We start from the raw sequence: 21,263 nt of genomic DNA on the forward strand, positions 1-21,263 counted from the left end.
TCCAGGGTGCTGGTCCGGGTCCTCCCAGCGCCACCAGTCACACCGGGGCAGGGCGCCATGGGTATACAAGTCTGCTTCGCGGAGCTGACGAAGGCTGTAGAGATCCATGCGTCCGTCTGAATCAATGTAGCTGTGTGTGGCCCAGGAGGTGAACTCCAGGCCGGTCCAGGTGGTGTAGTGCACGCTGTAGTCATCCGTGTCGCTTTGGCCGTCGTAGTCGGAGTCTGAATCATGGCTGGGTGGTCCGTTCCCGGCCTGGATACTGGGGTTGTAGTTTACATTGGGTGTCAGCTGGAGCCAGGCGAATTGTGAAGAGATGGGTGAATCCAGCGCGAGATGATGTCCCAACTTTGGGAGGGAATGTGTGAACGACGGGTGGAAGGGGTTCAAGAAGGACGGCGGTTTTGTTCCTGGACCGGGATCTTGCGGGCTCCTGCGCGGACCCCGACGGGGCAAAGCTTGATTTTGCCAGCTCATGCAAAAGCTCTCAGTATTAAAGCTTGCATGAGGTGGGGGAAAGACTTGCCCAAGAAGAACCACATCGCTTCTCTCGTATGTTCCATCCTTCTCGAAAGGATCGGGTAGATAATTACGGTCCTCTTGCACATCTGTCCAGATCAGGAGGAGTGCGTTGGTTCCGTTTCGTCGCCGAGGGAGGCGCATAGTGGTAGTTTGGGTACCAACCACAGTTACAACAAGGTAGATTCCTTGCAGATTTGTAAGGTTCCAGAGATTGAGAAGTCCTTCATCGTCAATATAGATGTTTTGGACGCCGTGACGTACGGGGGTAGTCGTCTTCCTCAAGTTGGTATCACAGTCTCGGACTGTCTCTGTCTCTGGCCCGTTCGCTTCTATGGGCTCAGAGAACGGACATAACGGCAACGTCCTGAGGAATAGTTTGGCGAAAGTCTGCGGAGGCTGGATCTAAAGAGCCGACCTCGAAAGTCTCTGCGGAATCAGACACAAGGACACTCATATTGTTGCGGGATGGTAAATGAGCTCTTTGGCAGCTTGTTAATTAAAAGCAGCGCTTGCGATGTGGTTGGCTCTAGTTAGAACGTGGCAGCCTCGATTAATGTAGGATGGTGCGTACCTGACTTGTACGATGCCCTTCTCGTTGGAGAACTGTGAGGTTTACCCTGGTGCTGCTGTGCGGTATCGACTCGAATAGCTACTGATGGGTGTGTGTATTGTGGTGGATACGGGTAGGAATGTGACAGGGCTACCGTTATTCCAAGCCGGGGACATCTTCGCGACCGACGGCATTTTCCGGACAAGGCTCGTGGCGCTGCTCTGATCAGGTGATGGATGTTGAAGACAGGTGGTGTTGATATTTCGGCCAGGTGCTGGATCGTTATGTTGATTGTAGGAGACAGAATGCGCTTGCTTTGATGGTGTATCAAGACTCCTCTTGAATGGGCGGAAGAAGGTTGAAGCGCCCATGTTGTGCGGGCTGTAAATCTGGACTGTTGGGAACGAGGCTATCTACACATGTGCACCTCTTTCCTATTCCGGCGGTCCAGTGGGCCCGGGGTAAGGCTGAAACGGACCCCTGTTTCGGCTGGCGGCATGTGCCGGCGAGCCGCGGCCGGCAATCAAATTTTTCTTATCGCACCACCCGCGGTCCCTTAAAAACCACCTGTTGCTGTCACCATCACCACAGCCCGCCACCGCCGAGTCCGGATCATGACCACCGGGCCGACGTCAACATGAGTACCAATGCAGCCGACCCCGTCGTGGGAGTCGCCGATTCCAATATGTCTTTTTTTCGAAAACACACCCCGTTCGGGTCCCTGTCTGGCGGCCGGCCACCGCTGAACAACATCGCCATCACGCCTTTCCTCCAGACCTTGTTCACCATTCCCACCGTCGTCTCGCCTTCGCCCCAAACAGCTGGCCTGGTTCTTGATGGCGACGACAAGACCAATCCTACTTCACCTGTCGAGACCTCTCCCGAAACTCCTGCTTCCTCTGTCCCGAGCGACACTGGCGCCGCCGACAAACAACCATCTCCGACAGTCGCCGTGTTCACTCCGTTCTCCGCCTTGGTTCCCGACAACGCTTGGCTCGACGAGAGCCTGAATGCCCCCGTTTCTCCCGACTCGATTCTTGCTTTGCCGAATACTTTGACTGGTGTTGGCGCGGCAGTGGTGGAATTGCCCGCTCCTGTCGAGCCCTGCGATGGTTTCCCCACTGCTACAGTGGCTGCCGTCGCTGCTGCTGCACCTACTTCGCCTACTGTGAAACTGCTTTCTGTCGACCCGACATGGATGGATGATGCTCTTGCAGCACCTGTAACACCTGCCGCTCTTCTTGCGCTTCCCCAAAGGACTCTGATCTTGCAGGTCGATGCCCTCGAAGAGTCCCCCGTCGCTCCCGTCGCTCCTGTCGAGAACCAAAAAGCCGTTGCCGCTACCGAGGAAAAGGATGCCGAGTCTAACGCTCCTGTTGCTATTCCCACTCCGGTCCCCGAACAGCCCACAGTCGTTCTTGATCAACTCGCAGCCGGATCCACCATGGCCCCGGTCGTCCTGATCGTCGACAAGACTTGGATGGACGAAGCCTTCAATTCGCCCGTTACACCTTGCGCTCTACTCGCTCTGCCCGAGAAGAACGTGTCTGCCGCCGACTCCTCAGCTCCACCGCCAACTCTGCCCGTGGAAGAGGTCCAGATCGCTGTCCCTTTTATGAAGGCCTTCAATGCCCCGGTTACCCCTCTTGCGCTGCTGGCGTTGCCTGAGAAGAATTGTACTCTCCCCTAGTCTCTTGTGTCTGTACACGCTGCTAATTACCATTGTGCACATAGAGAAACTCCCGACCTTGTCCACGTCAACCCAGGCGACACAAACAGGCCCTGAGAGAAGCTCCGGACCTCGTCCACGTCCAAGGAGGCAAGCTGGACGCGGGCAGCGCAAGGTCTTGACATCCAGCCCTGTTTCCACGTCCAACCCTCTCGCTGATTCACTCAATCTGGAAGTGGACAATGCTGTGGACGATGAATGGGAAGATGGCAGTGCTGCCTGCAGCACCCCTTGTGATCCGACATACAACAAACTGTTGTGCGACGTCGTGCTCTTCGTGCCCAGGGACATGAACTGGGAACGGGAGGAGGCCAAGGAGTGTGGAAAATGGTTCTGGGAAACAAGAAGATTGGTTCGTGCAGCGAAACAGTTGACTCTGGACTGCCAAAGGTTAAAATAGAGACAGGGATGGCAAGATATGAGTGATGATGATATACTTGGCAATGAGCAAAGAAATGGGCATATGACCTTGACGAAACAAGAAAAACAGTATACGCATGAGTCTGCAGTACTGTTTTAACTTGTTTAGTTTTCAGCGGTTTCGGCGTTTGGTACCTCGGTATGGGTTGGCTTGTGTAGTTTTGTGGTTATATATAGAATCTTGGCACAATAAAAGCTATCTGTCGTCCGATGTGGCTGGAAGTGATACGGCCATCTCATGGTGATAATGTGCATAGGTACTGAGATGATATATTTCTCACGCATTATCCAGGCACGGACATGATCGCTAGGTACCCTCGAGTTAGCTCCGTAGGACGGATGGCTTTTCTTTGGTCGTTGATCTAGGTGTACCATGTTCCCTCATCGATATTTTTACTGGTCTCTCATCCAATCTCTCCGGGTTTCTGGTATTTCAGTCAACCGGTGTGCCCTTGGTGGCGATGGAAAAGCTGCAGAAGTAAACATTGATTCAGGTGCTCTAGGGCTGCTCAACCAATCCCCATTATGCCATGGGTTACCTTTCCCAAGATCTCGAGATAATGACAATTTGACATTCAAGACGGATAGTCGAAGCTTGGGGACAGATACATGTCGACAGGCACTCCCACAACCTGAGAAACAGGGCAGATCGTTGATGAGAGGGCATGCTGCTGGCAACAGCGCGGTCGCTCCTTCCCAACGCGTCACCACAGTGCAATGTCTTCGCGAACCTGCCGAGGTGGCCTGTGCACGCTGTGTTGAGTTTCCTCCCCATAATTATGCAGTGAATAAGAGCTGGGGCTGCCACTCGATGCTCTTCCTCTATGGTTCACGGATCTCGTCTTTCTTCTCTCCCGCTTCCCTTTTTCCCTCCAGCGACCTCAGTCGTCCAAGGATCCCTGACCCAACAATCCTTCGACCGATTCTTACCTCTCACATTCTCTACCAGAAGCGATACCATCATCCCCTTCAAGTTATCTTGTCTTCATTTCCTTGGTTACCGACTGTTGGGAGTCGCATTCATCGATCGACCAGCTCTCCGAACAACCGAGACAGGTGAAGCCGGTCGCATTCAAGATCGCGTGAAGCAGCTGCCTCTTGTTGGCCAAGCCTATCTGATTAATTCTGATTGATAGTATACTTCGACTTTCCTCGCAAAGAGAGACAGCGAAGACTGTCGCTTGCAAGAACACGCTGGGGAGCTCGCTCTTCCGCTGACATCACCTTCTAAACATTACCTTTCTGGAGGTTTCAGCCACCAAAGAAATTTCCCTGGTTTTCTCGTCAATTTGAACTCGTGACCTCCCATCCGCGCGTCGTCATCTTCTCGAAGCTCTCAGCTCGGTATTTACTACCATCGGTACCAGTTATCGCAAAAGTGACTATCTGTAAGTGTCTCGATTCATTAGCTTCCCGCCTACAAACTGTAAACGTCTCTAACTAACACAGATCAGCAACAAGTCAATTCAAGATGATGACCTTTTCCATGGTGGATTGCGAGCCCGCCGCCTCGTCTCTCCTCTCTTGCGCCGAGCTGTCGCGTGAGCTCGAGGGCGAGAGTGACTGGACCATCACACTCATGCCGAGATGGGTCCGAAGCCGAGTTCGAGGAACCTGTGACAGTTTAGCCCAGCACATTCAGCACTCGGAAAACACCCACGACTTGTCAACAGACAAAACGCTTGAAGAAGCAGCACACCAGCTATCTCCGCCCAAATTTGATGGTGAGTACAAGCGTCAAAAGAGAGAGGCATTTGTCAAGAAGAGAATAGCTGTCAATAACCCCTTCTCCAACACTGGACCTGTCACCGCGACTCGGACATCAAGCTTCAAAGTTGCCAATGACTCCGTTCCCACGGTAGTCGATACCACTCTGAATAGCGCAATTTCGACCGCTACCGGCGAGGCCATCGTTGACACCAGGGTGCCTGGGTTCAAACAAGACAACGTCACACGCCAGGTCAATGAGACCAGGTGCAAGTCACAGGTGCCCATCTCAAACCCTGGCAACGCCTGTAATGATGCCATTCTACCTGCGGAGACTGTTGAGCCACGGCCAATTGATGTCGAGACTCCCAGCAACACCATTGCGACCGAGGAACAGAGCGCTATGACCCAGAGTCACTGGCAGCCCCCTTCTCAGATCAACCAAGTACGCGACAAGCTCCCGTATGATGCCCAGCTTTCCAACACCTAGGAGTTGTTGATAGGCCGAGAGGTACCCATTGAGCACATGCTTCGCAAGTTTGGCAGGGTTGTCGACGACGTCATATACGGTATTCGCCGTAACGGAAAGGTTTTCTGGTACTACACGGATGAACCAGCGTATGTTCCTCTCACAGTGCGGGAATTCATCGATTTCGAAGCCGTGTACCCAGCCGAGTACTTTCCGTACCACAACGACTACTATCTGGCACAAATGTACGGCGACAACGCGTGCCTGGGCGGAGATTACCTCATGCCTCTCTTTCTGGACAATCGGGAATGGAATGCGGAAAAGAGTATGATTTTGTGGGCGGAATGGACGAGATATTTTTACGCCATGGCAACGAATGACGATATGCGCCAGCAGGCCAGGGAGCTGGCTCGTCATGAAGCCAGCATGGTTTGGGGGCCTGAATTTTTGAACTGCTCCTTCACTCCTCTGCGCTACCACGAGGGCCATGACGAACAGACCACCTACGATCACTCTCAAGCTGAAACCCAATACGAGAATGCCGTGGGCCTTGAAGCTGGAACTCAAGAGATGCTGGCCATTCTTCACGGGACCCCAGCGTCGTCCCCGTCGAAGCATAAGCAACAGAGGACCAACGCGACAATCGAGATCGCCCAAACCGAGGCGCCCCAACGTGCTCAGCAGATACTCGAGACACCCTCACCCCCCGGAAGCTGTCTCAAAGAGAGGTCCAAGAGTGACTCGTCTGGCACTGGGAGTGCCAAGTCGGTGCGGTTTTCGGATGAAGTCCTTCTTCTAAGCCTTGTAAACCGCGGCAATTGTGGCAGTCTCAAGAATGAACAGGCTAAATACACCAAAGAGAAGCTTGTAGAGAGCGAACCGGGTCGAGTTGACTGCGAAGAGTCTGTTGAAGACTCGGATCATGTGGAGCCTCCAAGGACTGGCCTCATGTCACCCGCAGTCGTTCACCGTTCCTGCCATCAAGAAACAAAAACTCCCAGAGACAAGGCACAGAATCAGGGGTCAGTGAAGGAGCAGCGAACAGACGACTCAGCAGCCCTCATGGGTGGCCACGAAGTTGCCCAGAGATTCGGTGGTGCCAAAGCTGTCAGAACCATGAGTCAGAAGACGAGCAATTTTACGTTTACAAAGAGTGACCAGAGAGTCATCGACACGCCCAACGGTCGAACAGGGAACCAAGTAACACCATTTGAGAAAGGGCCATACTCTCCAACTAGCAGTACCGCAACTCAAAAGAGTGAGAAGGTGCCAGAGAATACAGCCATAGTGTGTGACAAGACAGAACAGCCCCTGGCGGCCAAACTCAATGCCCCAGCAGACAGCACAAAAGGTTCTGACAAAACCAAGGCTGTGTGGTCCAAGTTGGTAGCCACCTCTCCAGAGAGTTCACAGGCTAGTTCACGCAGCTCCGACGCATCTCCAAGAAGGTGGCGGACATTCCGCAAGCCGCCCACATCCCCCGGCTTTCCAACCAGAAGCCGGACCGAAGAGATGAGCAGTCCCGTCCCAGCACCAAAGAAGCAGAGTGTAGACTTGGCTGAGAAGATTGAAGGATCCCCAGCCAGCGCAGTCCCAGCAGCCAAAACCCCAACTGTGGTCTGGGCTGAAAAGGTCCAAGAACCGGCGGCCAGTCCCGTCCAAGCAACCCCGGGTCCGGTGCGCCCTCACACGCGCCAATCTCCCTTGTCACCACCGCCGAGGGGACAGGGTGGACGCACCCTCATCGAAACTCTTAACACCGACATGAGCTGGACGCAGCTACAGCCAAACCCGGTCCCGCGGGCGCCTGTCAACCCCCGGGCTCCGGCTCCAAGCCCAGCCACGGCGCGCGCGGGCCAACGACAAGAGAACCCGGGCGCTGGCAGGCGCGGAGGACAGGGCGGACAAGCCAGGAGAGGGGGCGGGAAGGCGGGAGATGTCCGGGGTGGCAGCGGTGAGGGCAGGCGCGGGGCCGACGGGGGGAGGGACTCGCGCGGGGGCGGTGAGACAGCCGCGGGAAGGAGTAGAGGAGACGGTCCTGGGGCGAAGAGAGAGATGTCGCGATGGAGGAAATTGAGGAATGAGAGCAGTTGGCGTTGAGAGGGTGGGTTCATGGTGCAATGTATATTGTTGGGAGGCTATAGGTGCTTGGGAGTTTGGAGAGCACATTGTGGTTTTGCATCTTTTTGTTGTTGGCTGGATCAGGAGCGTTGATGGAGCAGAGCGGGTAGACATGAATGGATTGGTGTGTACATTTGTGTATTGTCTGTGTTGATACCGAGTCCTGTTTCTACGTACATTACTTGTAGACCAGCATTTCTTCCAGCGCGTCCGGTGCTATAAACCTTCTCCTCAGCTAAGCCCCCCTATCATCCACGTCATAGCCAAAGACACCTCTCGGCATCACCAAGTTTGATGTATGCTCGCCTTGCGGCATGTACAACCTCATACCTGTGGGGTCGATCTCCATGATCAGCCATATGCGGTTGCCACGTGTACGCAACGGTCACAGCAGTGCCTCACTCTCTCAGCGCAAGATGCAATCTGATCAGTAACCACCAATTTTGGTTCTACTAATCCAGGCGCACGGCGGGAAAATGATTTGGATGTCGTCGGAAAGAGTGGGTCGCCACTTGCCTGATCTGGAAAGTTTGTCGGAGTTGGTGGAGTAGACACCGGGACCGGCTCCGAAGTGGACGGCGAAATGCCAGGCCTGAACCCACTCACCTGGAATATCAATAGGGAGTTTGAAAAATGTGAGCTAAAGGGGACCGTATGCTTGTAATTCATCGTGAAGCCTTTGATCTTGTCACATCTCCCCCAGCCGTCGCCGCCACATCGATCCTCGGGGTGCGGCGGCAGAGATCCAATGGGGAAAGCATAGATCCTCGACCGAGTTGATGGTACCCTGAAAGGTCCGAACTGTTGGAGGTGTGCGATGGCAGGCTGTTTATCCGACGCATGACAAGATTCGCACTGCATTATGCGTTAAACGCGCGCGCTCATCGAAACGAGCTCGCGTCCTGTGGATGGATTCTCCAGGTCCCCAGAATTGGCCTCAGCAAGTCCTGTGTAACGGCCGCGGGTGGTTTCCGTTGCGGCCCAGCAGCAGGATGGGTCGCGTCGGTCTCAGGGACGGGACGGTCTGAGCCCTGGCATAGGATGAGCTTTGGGATACTGACGGTGACGGTTATCTGCAAAGGAAAAGAGCCGCCATGCTGGTGTGTTGGCCAGGTAAGGTATTGATGCTGAAAATGAAAGTTCCTTCAAGGAGGAATCGAAATGCCCCTCCCCCCACCTGCCAAACATGCCAAGAGGTTGTGTTGCGCGCCGTTGGAAGGCTCCACTGATCGGCCGACCCCACAGAAACAGGGATCTTGTGGCTTGCTCAAGCTTTGCTTCCAGGGGTTTGAGTTTCATCAATCACATTGTAGCTGACAACAACCCTCAGCTCTGCGACCACAGTTGACCACAAGGAGAAAGGCTACCTCCTGGTGATGCATACTCCGTCGGTTTTGGGCCGTGTCAAAGGCCGCCCACCGTAATTTATCTCCTCTCGGTCGGCAGCCGAGAGCCCTACCGCTAAGCCGAGACCTACAATCCCCTGTCGGAGTCCAGAACGCCGTCGCCTCTTTGGACGATCAACTTGGTGCGGCCAGGAGTGAGACGACAACCCAGAGACTTCAACCGAAGTGCCCGACCAGAATCAGACGAGAATCCACTCACTAACTCCGCTCCCGGTTTGGTCGTTGGTTTTACACGCGCGCCTGTCTTGTCAGACAGTTTCCATTTGGAGCATCCAAAGAACAATGTTCCACATTCCAAACCTCTGCCGACAGGGGTTTTGTGCCACCTTCTAGACCCCTGTCTGCACCCCGCGTTAGTGATCCTGGCACATCACCACCACAACCACTAGCATCCGAGGGCCTGAGACGACAACTGCATCGGGTTGGAAGGACTTTCTGATCGCCTGGCTCGACCTGTCACGACTCAGAACGCCACCGACAGGAGAGAGAACTTTGGACACCCCTGAGTTCAGCCTTATTCGAAAGCCCATCACCTCATGAGCAACCTGTATAAAGACGAGTCGTTCCCTCTGGTTCAGATGGACCATTCAACTCATCTCGCCATCCCTCGACCGCAGTCAATCCTTTTACATCTTTCTTCTTCAAGAACAGGACCCGGTGTCCCTTTGCATTCCTTTCTCTACAGCAGTCGCCAGTCGACTCTTTAATACCACTGGTCTTTCCTTGACATCCAACTTTTGACACCTTTTTGGTCTCTTTCGCTTTAATTCATCACTCGCCACCATGGTCCAGTTCACCAAGATCGTCAGCGCTCTGGCCTGTAAGTCACTTCACTTCTCAACATGTACTGTTCCTGCCCACTCTAACATGATGAACAGTGACCATTGCTGCCGTCCACGCTGCTCCTGACCTCTCTCAGCGCCAGGCCCTCCCCGATCCCGCCGGTGAGAAGAACATCGGCAACGGAGCTGGTGGCCAGTTTATTGGAGGCCAGTGTAACGGCGCCGCCGACTGTGCCTCTGGCTGCTGTGCTACCCTCCCTAGAGGAGGTGAGACCATTGGTGTGTGCTCCGGTGTAGGTGCTCAGACACAGGCCGGCAAGCAAGGCTGCGGTTTCGAGGGTGGCAATGCCGGCGGTAACGGCGGTGGTAACAACGGCGGCGGTAATGGTGGTGGTAACAATGGTGGCAACAACAACAACAACAACCAGGGTGGTGGTAATGCCGGTGCAGTTGGTGGCACCATCATGCCCAGCACCCTCGTCCCCGACCCGGCCGGTGCTGGCAACGTCGGCAACGGTGCCGGCCGCCAGTTCATCACCGGCGAGTGCACCAGCGACGCTGACTGCGCCTCTGGCTGCTGCGCTCTGGTCAACGACGGTGTCCGTCCCGCCTTTGGCAGCTGCTCTGGTGTGGGTGCCAACACTCAGAATGGCAAGCAGGGCTGCGGCTTCCCCCAAGGCGGTGGCCAGCTCTAAGCGCCCACTTTTACCAACACTCTTTTTTCGACACTCATTTTTGATGACTCAAACTACTAGCGTTTCTCTCGTTTAGCATGGTGTTTGGGCTATGATACCTATATGGGACATTTTTTTTCGGCCTGTCTTTCACTCTTTTATGATCACGGCACTTTGGCGCACTCTCGTTCTACACAGGGAATATTTGCATGGAATCGGTTTATATACTGGGTTGGGTCTCGCATGTCTGGGCTCGGATTGGATGAATGGCCGTGAATGTTTGGGGTATGCTATAGACTTGAGAAGATTGGTGATAATAGTGCTTAATGCAAGATGATGTCGAATATTTTGCCTTCCCTTGCGTTGTCTTGACCTCATCCTGGGGGGCCAACACAACTACGGTACTTCGAAGTCCACATTCCGCAACCACACTTTCTAAGTACTGGACAGTTCTGAATGGCCTGTACTGGGAATATCGTCCAATGAAGACATGAAAATCTCGCAAGCAAGTATGGAGCACCTCTCTAACCATAGACACACATTATGAAGAGGCCGTGAGTGCACGAGGCTCTGAATAACGAACTTTGCATGCTTGATTATAAACGGTGTATTAACTTGGGCCAAAACCGCACTAGACTTCAATGACTTCTTCTCTTTGCATTCAATGCCATCCACCATTGACGTATCCAAAAGTACCTATCTTTGACAATCTTGGTCACCAAAAGCCACCGCCCTGGACCGCCTTCGAGCTTGTCAACCTTACCGCACAATTCGGACCCATTGAGAACTAAACTTGTAACAAATGCGCCAACGAACGGGCCAGACATCTGTAAAAGGATACCACCTGGCTTGATAGACTCAGTCGTGCTTGACGTTGGGGTAAAGAGCATGGCCGGTGTAGGTGTAGTTCTCGTCTAGGTAGATGTGGGCGACCTGGTGTTGCCCGTTGGCCGTCTGGATCACGGTCTTGAGTCGGGTCGTGGCATGGGTGGCTCGGTCACTGCGGCTCGTATGCCGTCCAGTCCTGTCATCATGGCCCACAGGTGTCAGTCGTCTGTCCGTTCCAGTGATGGCTATCTTACCTACCATATCTCCATTGTGAGAAAATCTGCAAATTCAGCATCTTGAGCTGCTGTTTGACAGGCGGCGAGGATGCCATTGGCTTGTATTGGATTGCGGGGGGCGGTACCCGCACGCCAAGTAACGGTTGGAGCCATGGTCGTCGTGTAAAAGGAAAGGGATATAGACCTTGTTTACTTCGTATCAAGCCAACAACTGTTCGATCTCTGGAGTGTGAGGTGAGAAGTAGTGAAGAGCTAATGGTCCGATTGATGGAAGTGCCAGAAGAGCTGCATATCTATACTCTTTCAGCCTTCGGAACCGCCTCCTGGCCGCAGGTTGTTGGGGTCTGACGTGTCATCGGCAGGGCCAACATTCTTTGTTCAACAGCCTAGGTCTGAAACCACAATCAAAAGCCATCATTCTTTCCTATGGAGTTGTCTCAGACGGTTGCCAATTGTCGTGTTTCTATATATCATAGGCGCCTATCACTAAACAAGCCAGCCTTACCTTCCGCCACATGCACTCAGGTTCAACCCCACTCGGGGTGGCACAGCATAGAACTTGGTGATGATACTGCATATGTGCCCGCTAACCACATACCCATTGGCCCCCAGAGAGACTTGGCGTCGCTAGGCGTTTCTTTTGCCAGCAGAGCTTGCATGATGATGGTGGCATGTTGGTGCGCCCTGTCGGCTTACGGTCTTGGAACTTTTACTCATGATACCGGTAAATGATTACCCTTCTTATTGATACTACCACAATAACAGGGCACCAAAGGAGCCGTGTCGTCCTTCCCAACTTCGTTGGAGCAGACATCAGCCTCCGTCGACGGCAGCTTATGTGGCTTGTGACTTGAACTCTTTTTGTGAAACCCACGGATCGTTCAGGAGTTCAGAGGTCGTAGCCCTGTGATCAGGGTCAACCACCAGGAGTTTCCGAAGATAGCAACCAAGTGTTTCTAGCTCTGCCTCGCCAAATTGAAGTGTGTCCCTTTCGTATCCATCATTGTAGGACCTCCGGATCTCTTCTTCCAGAGACAGGAAATACTCTGCTGTTGAATCTGGAAACGTGTTAGTGAGGGAGATGCAAGCAGTTGCTCGAACTCATCGACGCCAGAAAGAAGATTTCACGGACAATTGGGAGGTTCTTTCAAAACACCGCTGGCAAGGGCATCTTGAATCCACTGTTCAGGGAGATCGCCAATGACTTTTTGAAACTGCGGGATCAAGTCCTTATCATCGAAATCCGCCTCGAAAGGCGTTCGACCAGTGATGAGCTCGTAAGTCTTGTATTGTCAGCAAAGTCAGCATCAACAGACAAAATCCTATATCATCTTTACTCACCGTGGAACCAAGATTCCAGATATCCACCGCCCTACTCAGACCACGTTGAAAGACAAGCTCCGGGGGGTGTAGGGACATTGGTGTAGATATTTCGCTAGGGGGGTCGGAAAGGAAAAAAGCTACATTTTTTGTATCAGCTCCAGTGCATAGAGGGTAGAAAACGAGGCGACAACCCACATTCGCCAAAATCGATTAGTCTGACCTCACGCAGGTGAGGGTATATCTTCGGGTTAAACTCGGCCGGTTCCACCAGATATTCTGGCATACCCGGTTCAAGAGGTCCTCCATCTTTCCTGGCGATCTTCCCTGTCTGCGGAGGGCCTAGGTCTTTGATGATGACCTCTGGGGATGCCACTTCCAGTTCGGGGAGACGGAATAGAACATTGCCCATGTGGATGTCTGGAACAGGTTAGATTTTTGACAAGCTCGAAGACCATGAGTAATGATCACTCACCCCCGTGTGCCACGCCGGCCGAGTGTAAATAGTCAACGGCCAGAAGGAGCTGTCTAGAGATGGACCGGGCAAGATGACCTTCCAGCCGGTAGTTTGGGCATCGATCCGTCACAGATGATGTCGTAGGTCCCAACAGGTCCTGAACGGCGCAAAGGTGCCGCCCATTGGGTCCCTGGATATGGAATGACTCGACAAGGTGGGAGACATGGTTGTGCCCAGGATGGTTGACGTCGCCTCGCTCCTTGAGAGCCTGCAGAACACTCAGCTCGCGGCTGGTTTCGTCTGATTTGTCGGCGGTGACGACCTTAACGGTTACATTCCGCTGCTCCCTGATACTTCAGTCAGCAGCCGAGGGAAGTCAAGTTTCCAATCGCTAGAGGCGACTGCGAGGCCTTTTACATACTGGTTGTCCCGTGCAAGCCATACAGTGGAGAAGGCACCAAAACCAAGCTTGTGCACAATTTCATAACGGCCATCGTGGAGTTTGTCGTGGAGGTGAATGGGATGAAACCCTCCAGGACAATATCTGTTCAGATCCTCTGCAGCCACCCCAATATTGTACTCCAGGATGTTGACCATTGCCTTTGCTGAAAGACTTCTCAGGCGACGTTGGTATGACTGCAGCGCTGCCAAGACCCGCATCTACTTGTGGTGGGGTTGTAGTTGGGAGTGGTTGGGAAGGTCTGGGCTGGCCTGTCACGATGATCCATGTGGTGCGAAGACAGGGCACCCTTCACATATGAACAAACCTGGCAGGTTGTTGGTCGGACGAATCTAAACCCGCTCCGGTCATGTATCTATCGGATCCTGTGCTATGCGTTTATCAGATCTCATGAAGACCAACCAACCCCCTTATCATGTCAGTTCTTGGCACTGCCAGCTTATTGCACGATGCACAGCTCTCCATTAGCCCGCTATTTGACAGAGACAACTTTCTATACAAACCACCATTACCATTTACAATTGAACTATCCCTTCCATCACGGCGAACTTGCTGTTTCGGGTTAAGGTTAAAGCTGTGCATCCCAGTACTGGTGTTTGCTGAAGAACTGAAACAAGAGCTGTTGTTGCTCAAGATACCTAAACTCCCCACTGGGACGTTTTTTGTCGAGTCATGGCCTAAGCCTTCAAGTTCAGACTTTCCGCCACGCCAGCCGCATGGTGTGAAATAACAAAGTGACTACCTAGCGACCACGGAAGCATACCCCAAGCTTGAATTGAAAGAAGGCTACCTAGGTATATAAAAGTATCTTCAAGAATTAAGTCATAGCAAGTTCCAGTTTTCCAGACAAAGCAAACATAGCACCGCCATTCGGGCAAAAGAGCTAACAAACTAGCGTATAAAAGAAGCTATATTCCTCTAATTACACCAGGAACTATCAACCCTTAAGTATAGCTATGTGGACATGAAATCCGCTGTTTCCAGGGTAGGGCTTTAGTGACAAATCCTTTTGTCAAAGAAGATGTCAGAAGGGTGTGGGAAAGGCTTACTCTTGCAAACTCTTTGCACATTAGCGAACTGCAGGGTCCGAGATTTAACTGTGTACATGGCGCTTTGAGGATCAGTTTTGGAAATACCTAGACGAATGTATATATTGACCAAAGTGGTTGATTAAAACAATCTACCTCTTTAGACAAAACAAATATCTCGTAAACACTGTGGTCAAGGCAAAGCTAAGAAAGAGCTAAAAGATACGGACTATTTCAGCATGTAAAACATGAGCACAGATGGAAGTTAGTACTTAGTCCTTTATAATACCATAGAGAGCCAAATTCTCTTTACCGTCTTGTAATTAACTGCTTTCGAAAGAACCTGAAATGCAGATAAACGGGAAATTTTCTTAGCAACTTAGCCCGGGATCACAAAGTCTCCATTCTGCATATACCTGTAATCTAACATCCTTGAGGATGTTCTGTTGAAAGGACTATATAAGTAACATGCGTTAGTGAATGATGTTTTCCTGATTAGATATGAAATGTAACTCGTCTGTTCGTGCTGCTTTTTGCAAGCTTAGATGAACTTAACAGCGTTTACCCACGCCACAGATATGCCAATTCACGATCTCAAAAATAGCCTATGCGCGATGTGTGCCGGCATGCTCGCGATTTTTTGCGAGCGTGTTCGCGGTTTGTGACGGCTTGTCCACAATTTGCAGTTCGTTCGCTCATGCTGCTGTGTGGTTCAGCAGCGTTTACAAACGAAACCAAGATGAAAGGCTCAGACGATGTTGTGTTGAGCATACTTCATCTCCAAAATTGCACAAAACTCTATGTTATAGGGACTCTAAATAGGTTAAGCCTCTTATTATCAAGCTAACTACCGTTGATTGTGATATCCAGTCACCTTCCCAGTTGACTTTTACATTAGAAATTATAACTTGCATGCTATTGCATATTGTCTCGTACAAAGTCCTACATAAACCTATGGTTGTTAATGTTCCAGTCTGTGTTGGAATGAACTGGCCGGTTATACCAATGACACATAAACAACTCCAAAGACACGATATTAACAGTGATCCTGAGAAGTAAGATGAGGCGAGGCCTGGAGATGGAACTCAGGGCATAAGGTATGCAGCCGTAGGAAGAAGAATCCGTTCAATGGAGTATGATGGATTATATGACGGCAATTTCCGGTTATAGGTTTGTGTGGTAGTATGTATAGGATAAAATGCAGACCAATGACACTGGTTACTCCAGGAATTGTATGTCAATGGGGAAAAAGTGGAGAGTCTCATGGGAAAAGTCATGGGAAAAGCCATGGGCAAAGTCATGGAAAAGTCTTGAGAAAAGTCATTTTCGGAGCGCCTACCCCTCTAAACTCTCAGGGGTGCACCCCCAAAGGGTGTCTCACTCGTCTAGTGGTACAAATATTACACAATCGGCAACCCTCTTACACCTCATCAGGCGCATCTATCTCCACCTCCCTCTTCTTCCCAGGAGACCCCATCTCCGAGGTCTTCTTCGATGACCCGGCCTGAGCCCGGGTGCTCTCGTCATCCCTCACTCTCTTCCTCGCCGGCTTGGGAGCTCTGGGATTCTCCCGATTTCGCCTCATCTTGCTCAACGCCCTATCACGTCCGTATCTGTCAGAATATCTCTCTCTGATCGTTGCAAAATAGAATACGTACACTTTATGCCTGATCGTGTCGGCCTCAAGCTCCACAAACTCCTCGCCGTCATTGTCACCACCAGCAGTGGGAGTCGAGTTGTCCCAGGAGGAAGACGACGACAGCTCCACGGCTTCAGGGCGGCGGGAGGAACCAGCCGAACCGGTGGCTCCTCCGGCGAAGGAAGTCAAGAACCGAATCTCCTCTCTTCTCTCGGGACTGAGGGTATCACCAGCCTGTTGCTGGTTGGCCAGCGGGTATGTCGGCGCAGGGGGTGCGGCGGGAGGGGAGACGGAAGCGTGGTCCAAAGATCTAACAAGAGTAAGTAAGAGATACATAAACAACAAGTGGCCGTGATATACTGACTTCTGACTGGGGCTGGCAGAAAAGACACTCCCGGACTTTTGGGAGGGGGTGGAGGAGGAGACGCGACTCGACGACTTGTTCTTGGTGCGGCCATTATCTGGCGCCGGGGTTTTCTCTGACGAGGCCATTTGTGGTTGGTATTGCTTTGAAGAATTAAGGAGGGGGTCGAGAGAATTGGATGGTTTTGATGAACAATAAGGTCAAAGACGAAGATCACCATATCTTCGTCTGAGGGGAGCGTGGTCGAGGAGAAGAGAAGACAAGGGGCAGGGGAGGAATGGAAAACCTTGTAGGCAACGCTCAAGGCTTAACCCCCGGTCATCAGCTACCCTGTCCGGGAAAGGGCCGGAACGCTGCGTGGAACCCCCGGGGCCTCTCGGCGCCGAGAAGCCTTAAGGCCGGGAGTGTGGCCAGCGATAGGCACCTACCTAGCTTTCCACGACATGGCAGGGTGTATCAGACATCACAGAAAAGGGCTTCTCCCTTTTCCATCATCCTGGGCTCTCGGCCTCCATGAAGACAAAGTCTCTGGGTAACAAAACCCACAGGATCCGACAGGCTGGATCGTGGGGACAAGCCGATGAGGCACAGCATGACCCAAACAGTTGGGTTCAAGTTGCCATGATGCGGACCACATCCTGCGGTTCGCACACCGCCAAAAGAGTGCCTAGAAAGGCATCTTCACCCCCAATTACCCCCTTTTCCCGCCGCATTTTGCCTATCCTTGAGCAGGAGGGTGGTAAAAAGTGGCCCAAGAACGCCATCAGCATGCCACCAATGCACGACACACCCTGTTGAATATGTGCTGTCCAATCGCTTGGGTGTATCCAGACGGCACCGGTTGGCACTAGGTGGTTAGCGGCTGCGGGAGCGTGCGCCGGTACCACTCTGTTGGGTCAACCCGAGAGGATGGTTCGCCGCCTCCCTTGAAGGGACCTTGATTTCACTGTTGCCAATGGGAGAAAGACAGAGATGAACATGCTCCAAGGCATTGGCACAAAAAGGGAGCAGGCGGGGAAGAGCTTAGATGTGATGAATGTAACAAGCTAAAAGGACAAGAACGCAAACCGCAAAGAGAACAGGAAACCAATGCTATCAACAAAGCATCAAACACAACAATCAAGATCCGCCGCCGCCTCCGCACCCCCCCTCCCCCTCCCCCGCAACCACCCCCCCCACCACCACCACCACCATCACCACCACCTCCACCGCAACCGCCCCCTCCACAACCAACTCCCCACAGGCGCCACTACCGCCTCCCACCCCCCATCACACCCCCCATTTCCTCCACAGTTCCCCGTAAACCCACCATCACCAACACCAGGAGCAGCACATCCCCCCCAATCCCCTCCGCCACCACCGCAACCCCCAGCCATCATGGCACCCGGAGCCCAAGCAAAATACATACCGGCTGTCCACCACATCGGATGTCCATACGGGCCAGTCTGCGTGACAGGGTGACCCCAATGATCGTACACATACGCTTCCCTAGGCGGTATCTTTCTCCCCTTCTTCTCCGCTCTCGCCTTTGCCTTGGCATAAGCGGCATCCAATCGCTTTTGGTGCACAGCCACCAACCGTTTACGGACTGTCTGTCTATAGTCCTCAGTCGGCATGACAGCATTATGAGCAGAAATGTGCGCCGACTTGTCCGGTGGGCAAAGCGCCGCCCGGCCAGATGAGTGGAAGTTGTCTGCCACTCTCTCCTGTTTTGACACCCCCAGGGCGCCTGACAAGCCAGAAACGTGAGAAGATCGAATGGCTTTGATGTTCATGTCAGTCAGCTTTCATCTCAGATGCAACACAGCACGGGAAACAAACCTTCGCAATACCAGCAAGTACACTCACTGTACACCTCCCCATACTTCTCCTGATACTTTTGACTCGTCCACTCAAACTGCGCGCTCAAAACTCCCTCCTCAATCTTGTCATCGTGATCGACAAATTTCCCCGTCAGCGACACCGTGTGTTGGTAGTACATGCCCGGACTCAATTGATGAGTATGCCACGCCAAATCCACATCCAGCGTTGGCACCACCACATTGTCAGGGTTCTCCGCCATGATGGCAAGGAACCGGTTGTATTTCACAATCAACCTCTCCATCGTCTGACGGGCGGACGGACTGTGCAACCAGTCAAGCTTAACCATCTTTTCCACAAAAATACCCTGCCTCATCACCGCTCCAGAGAGATCAAGCCCGAAAGGCGAGAAATTCTGCCAGTATGTGTTCATCATCTTGCGGATTGCCGTCCGAGAGCCCGGTCTCAAGGCGTGTTTTGATGCCGAGCCCGCCTTGAAGCCACTGATCTCTTTGACGTTTGACGGCCTGGACAGGACATATTCAATCTTTCTGCGCACGTCCTCCATCGTTGGGTCCGGGATGAGTGGGTTGTGGAGGAGTGTCATGATATCGGTGCGGATGGAGTCGCAGCCGGACTTGAGCATGGCGTTAGGGAACGTTCGTGGGACGCGGAGTTTGAGCGCGACAGATGTCTGATCCGGAAGCTCGGGGATCCCGGAGCGGGTGTCGAGGATAGTGCCATGCATGGGCTTGTTGGAGTGTCCCATGAGTGCCGTGACGTCCTTGACGAATCTCGCTACGGATAATAGTTCCTTTCTGATGGTAATGCCACATTGAGGACAGTCGGAGTTGAGGTTTCCATCGCCATAGCCTTCGCCAATGAGATCAATCTCAGTGTTTGGGTTGGGGCGGTGGTTCTCAGGTCGGCCACAAGCTGTCCAGAGAACCTCAAGAGAGGTGTTGCATCGAGGGCAAAGCAGTGTCTTCCTGGGGGAGTCATCAGCGACATCCCACGCGTGCCCCGTCTTCTTGGTCCAGTTGGCTTTGCATTGATCCGACACGCGGTATGAAAAGGTCTCGGGATCAATGACTCGGTTGACGAGCGCCCATGGCATGCCATTGGACCAGAATGATCGCAGACCAACGAGCATGGCGTCCTCGAGAAAAGCACGAGGGTTGAGCATGTGGGTATGCCATACCATCAGTACATCTGCCGCCACTGTTAGCCCCGTTCCTGTCCCCTTTGGACCGTCATCAACTCACCCAAAGGCGGCAAAATATTTTCCGTCCACCCAAACTTGAGATTTGAGTCGGTGGGGAAGTTGGAATATGCATTCTGATCCCTTCCAGGCTCGCTCATATCACGCTCGCTCAGGATTCTTTGACCAGGAATCCCTTTCCACCAAGCCTCATATCGGTCCGATGCCCTAGCCACAAAAAGCGCCCACCGCTTCTCTCTGATCCTGCTCAAGGTTGCCAAAGTCTTATCATGTTCGGCACCAGCTAACCGTCGCTTTTCTTCGTCGACAATGATGGGTCCTGCAAGGGAGTCCCACAGGCCAAACAGCCCATCGGTGTATCCCACATCTTCTTTCAGAGTCTGAATGGCAAGCAAGAGCTTCAGATGGGCGAGGCAGGTGTCGGCGGTAGGCTGTGAGCCAGCATCGGATAGATTGAGTGACTCAAAGGCAGCTGTGAGGTCAGCTTCTTCCTCTGTAGCTGGTGTCTGTCCCTGTTGCAGTTGAGGCTGCGGTGAGGTGGATGATGTTGAAAGGCCATCGTATGCTGGCGGCGGGGCATCATCGCCGTTTGGTCTTCCCCGCAGCCCAAGACGCCCAAAAATAGACGATCTTTTGGACATCACGGGATGATGGGCGGGTGGCGTACACTTGGAAAAGCTTGGGTAGCTTGGCGTTCAGCAGTGTGTTCTCGATGTGGGGAACTGTGGATTCTTGCTGAAACTCTGTGGATGCCGATGTTGACTTGGTGTAAGCAGAAAAAGGTGTTGCTGTAAATATTAGGTAGGGAACTTGTGGTCTAACACAATAACCATCTTGACAAAGGAACCGCAGCGGGGGAAGTCGGCTTTAAGATTTGAAGCTGAGCGTTGCTGAAAGCTGCTGCGCCTCGCCATCTGGCTGACCCCAACCTCGGTGGGTTGCCCTTTTTGGACAGCTCTTGGCCAAGATGGACATCGCCTCTCGGTCAGCATTTGAGAACCGCCATTCGCGCATCACCACGTTCAGATTACAGGTATCTCCTACACTGGTGATCATCGGCGCCGGAATGAGAAGAGGATTGGGGGGCTGAGTCAACTGGATGAAGCGAACTGATGACGCGGTCCGGCTACCCATCGGTGTGCAAAGTGGTCAGGCTGCTGGGTACGGCGTCTTGCTATCAATGGTCTTGCAGCAACACATGGTGTTCGGTCGAGAAAACGGTGTGGTACCACGGCCAACAATGTTTCATTGGCTGACGTGTCCAAGATTGTGGCTGCAGCTGGGATGGTGTTGACATGGAACTTTTAAGCCCGTGATCGATGAACATGAGAATAGGTGGTCTGGACAAAGATGACTCGCAATCGTGGTGTTGTGGAAAGGCATAATAGGCATTAAAAAGCAAACATACTGTATGATACTGGCTATCTGACATCGCTGCAGAGAGTAAAAGAAAACAAAAGTGGCTCAGCCGAATGATATTACCAAAACCAGACAGATAACTACAAGTGAGAAGCTTGACGATGCATACT

General features: G+C 52.6%; 7 protein-coding genes across 7 annotated transcripts; 3 read left to right on the top strand and 4 right to left on the bottom strand.

The window, feature by feature from the left end:
• Positions 1-982: 982 nt before the first annotated feature.
• Positions 983-3,489, top strand: QC762_100460 (uncharacterized protein). Its single transcript, XM_062884423.1, has 2 exons — positions 983-2,747; positions 2,807-3,489. Exons 1-2 carry the CDS (start codon positions 1,416-1,418, stop codon positions 2,921-2,923), a joined length of 1,449 nt encoding a protein of 482 aa, XP_062747244.1. The 5' UTR covers positions 983-1,415; the 3' UTR covers positions 2,924-3,489.
• A 1,203-nt stretch (positions 3,490-4,692) lies between these two features.
• QC762_100450 (uncharacterized protein) lies at positions 4,693-7,497 on the top strand (the record flags this gene model as incomplete). Its single annotated transcript, XM_062884422.1, has 2 exons — positions 4,693-5,373; positions 5,440-7,497. 2 exons carry the CDS (start codon positions 4,693-4,695, stop codon positions 7,495-7,497), a joined length of 2,739 nt encoding a protein of 912 aa, XP_062747245.1.
• On the bottom strand, positions 7,021-8,379 carry QC762_100445 (uncharacterized protein; the record flags this gene model as incomplete). Its single annotated transcript, XM_062884421.1, is given in 3 exon segments — positions 7,021-7,848; positions 8,074-8,110; positions 8,125-8,379. 3 exon segments carry the CDS (start codon positions 8,377-8,379, stop codon positions 7,754-7,756), a joined length of 387 nt encoding a protein of 128 aa, XP_062747246.1. The 3' UTR covers positions 7,021-7,753.
• A 448-nt stretch (positions 8,380-8,827) lies between these two features.
• QC762_100440 (uncharacterized protein) lies at positions 8,828-10,810 on the top strand. Its single transcript, XM_062884420.1, has 2 exons — positions 8,828-9,744; positions 9,803-10,810. Exons 1-2 carry the CDS (start codon positions 9,708-9,710, stop codon positions 10,399-10,401), a joined length of 636 nt encoding a protein of 211 aa, XP_062747247.1. The 5' UTR covers positions 8,828-9,707; the 3' UTR covers positions 10,402-10,810.
• A 55-nt stretch (positions 10,811-10,865) lies between these two features.
• On the bottom strand, positions 10,866-11,791 carry QC762_100430 (uncharacterized protein). The gene is made up of 2 exons (XM_062884419.1): positions 11,467-11,791; positions 10,866-11,404 (listed from the first exon to the last, which is right to left on the bottom strand). The coding sequence occupies exons 1-2, from the start codon at positions 11,595-11,597 to the stop codon at positions 11,239-11,241; spliced, it is 297 nt and encodes a 98-aa protein (XP_062747248.1). The 5' UTR covers positions 11,598-11,791; the 3' UTR covers positions 10,866-11,238.
• Positions 11,792-12,090: 299 nt separating this feature from the next.
• Positions 12,091-13,976, bottom strand: QC762_100420 (uncharacterized protein). The gene is made up of 6 exons (XM_062884418.1): positions 13,643-13,976; positions 13,240-13,568; positions 12,963-13,184; positions 12,786-12,904; positions 12,577-12,727; positions 12,091-12,502 (listed from the first exon to the last, which is right to left on the bottom strand). Exons 1-6 carry the CDS (start codon positions 13,879-13,881, stop codon positions 12,279-12,281), a joined length of 1,284 nt encoding a protein of 427 aa, XP_062747249.1. The 5' UTR covers positions 13,882-13,976; the 3' UTR covers positions 12,091-12,278.
• A 3,929-nt stretch (positions 13,977-17,905) lies between these two features.
• QC762_100410 (uncharacterized protein) lies at positions 17,906-20,794 on the bottom strand (the record flags this gene model as incomplete). The annotated part of the gene is made up of 3 exons (XM_062884417.1): positions 19,778-20,794; positions 18,534-19,724; positions 17,906-18,474 (listed from the first exon to the last, which is right to left on the bottom strand). The coding sequence occupies exons 1-3, from the start codon at positions 20,373-20,375 to the stop codon at positions 17,906-17,908; spliced, it is 2,358 nt and encodes a 785-aa protein (XP_062747250.1). The 5' UTR covers positions 20,376-20,794.
• Positions 20,795-21,263: the final 469 nt, after the last annotated feature.

This window comes from Podospora pseudocomata, assembly GCF_035222375.1.
Source record: "Podospora pseudocomata strain CBS 415.72m chromosome 1 map unlocalized CBS415.72m_1.2, whole genome shotgun sequence".
Taxonomy (NCBI): domain Eukaryota; kingdom Fungi; phylum Ascomycota; class Sordariomycetes; order Sordariales; family Podosporaceae; genus Podospora; species Podospora pseudocomata.

What these genes read in the sequence shown, in the direction of transcription:
- QC762_100460 (XM_062884423.1), top strand. Translation starts at nt 1,416, where the DNA reads ATGGGCGGAAGAAGGTTGAAGCGCCCATGTTGTGCGGGCTGTAAATCT. An exon ending in TGGCGTTGCCTGAGAAGAAT is followed by an intron (nt 2,748 to 2,806) that starts TGTACTCTCCCC and finishes TTGTGCACATAG; the next exon opens with AGAAACTCCCGACCTTGTCC.
- QC762_100440 (XM_062884420.1), top strand. Translation starts at nt 9,708, where the DNA reads ATGGTCCAGTTCACCAAGATCGTCAGCGCTCTGGCCT. An exon ending in GATCGTCAGCGCTCTGGCCT is followed by an intron (nt 9,745 to 9,802) that starts GTAAGTCACTTC and finishes CATGATGAACAG; the next exon opens with TGACCATTGCTGCCGTCCAC.
- QC762_100430 (XM_062884419.1), bottom strand. Translation starts at nt 11,597, where the DNA reads ATGGCTCCAACCGTTACTTGGCGTGCGGGTACCGCCCCCCGCAATCCA. An exon ending in TTTCTCACAATGGAGATATG is followed by an intron (nt 11,405 to 11,466) that starts GTAGGTAAGATA and finishes CCATGATGACAG; the next exon opens with GACTGGACGGCATACGAGCC.
- QC762_100420 (XM_062884418.1), bottom strand. Translation starts at nt 13,881, where the DNA reads ATGCGGGTCTTGGCAGCGCTGCAGTCATACCAACGTCGCCTGAGAAGT. An exon ending in TGGCTTGCACGGGACAACCA is followed by an intron (nt 13,569 to 13,642) that starts GTATGTAAAAGG and finishes CTGAAGTATCAG; the next exon opens with GGAGCAGCGGAATGTAACCG. An exon ending in TTTGAAAGAACCTCCCAATT is followed by an intron (nt 12,503 to 12,576) that starts GTCCGTGAAATC and finishes ACACGTTTCCAG; the next exon opens with ATTCAACAGCAGAGTATTTC.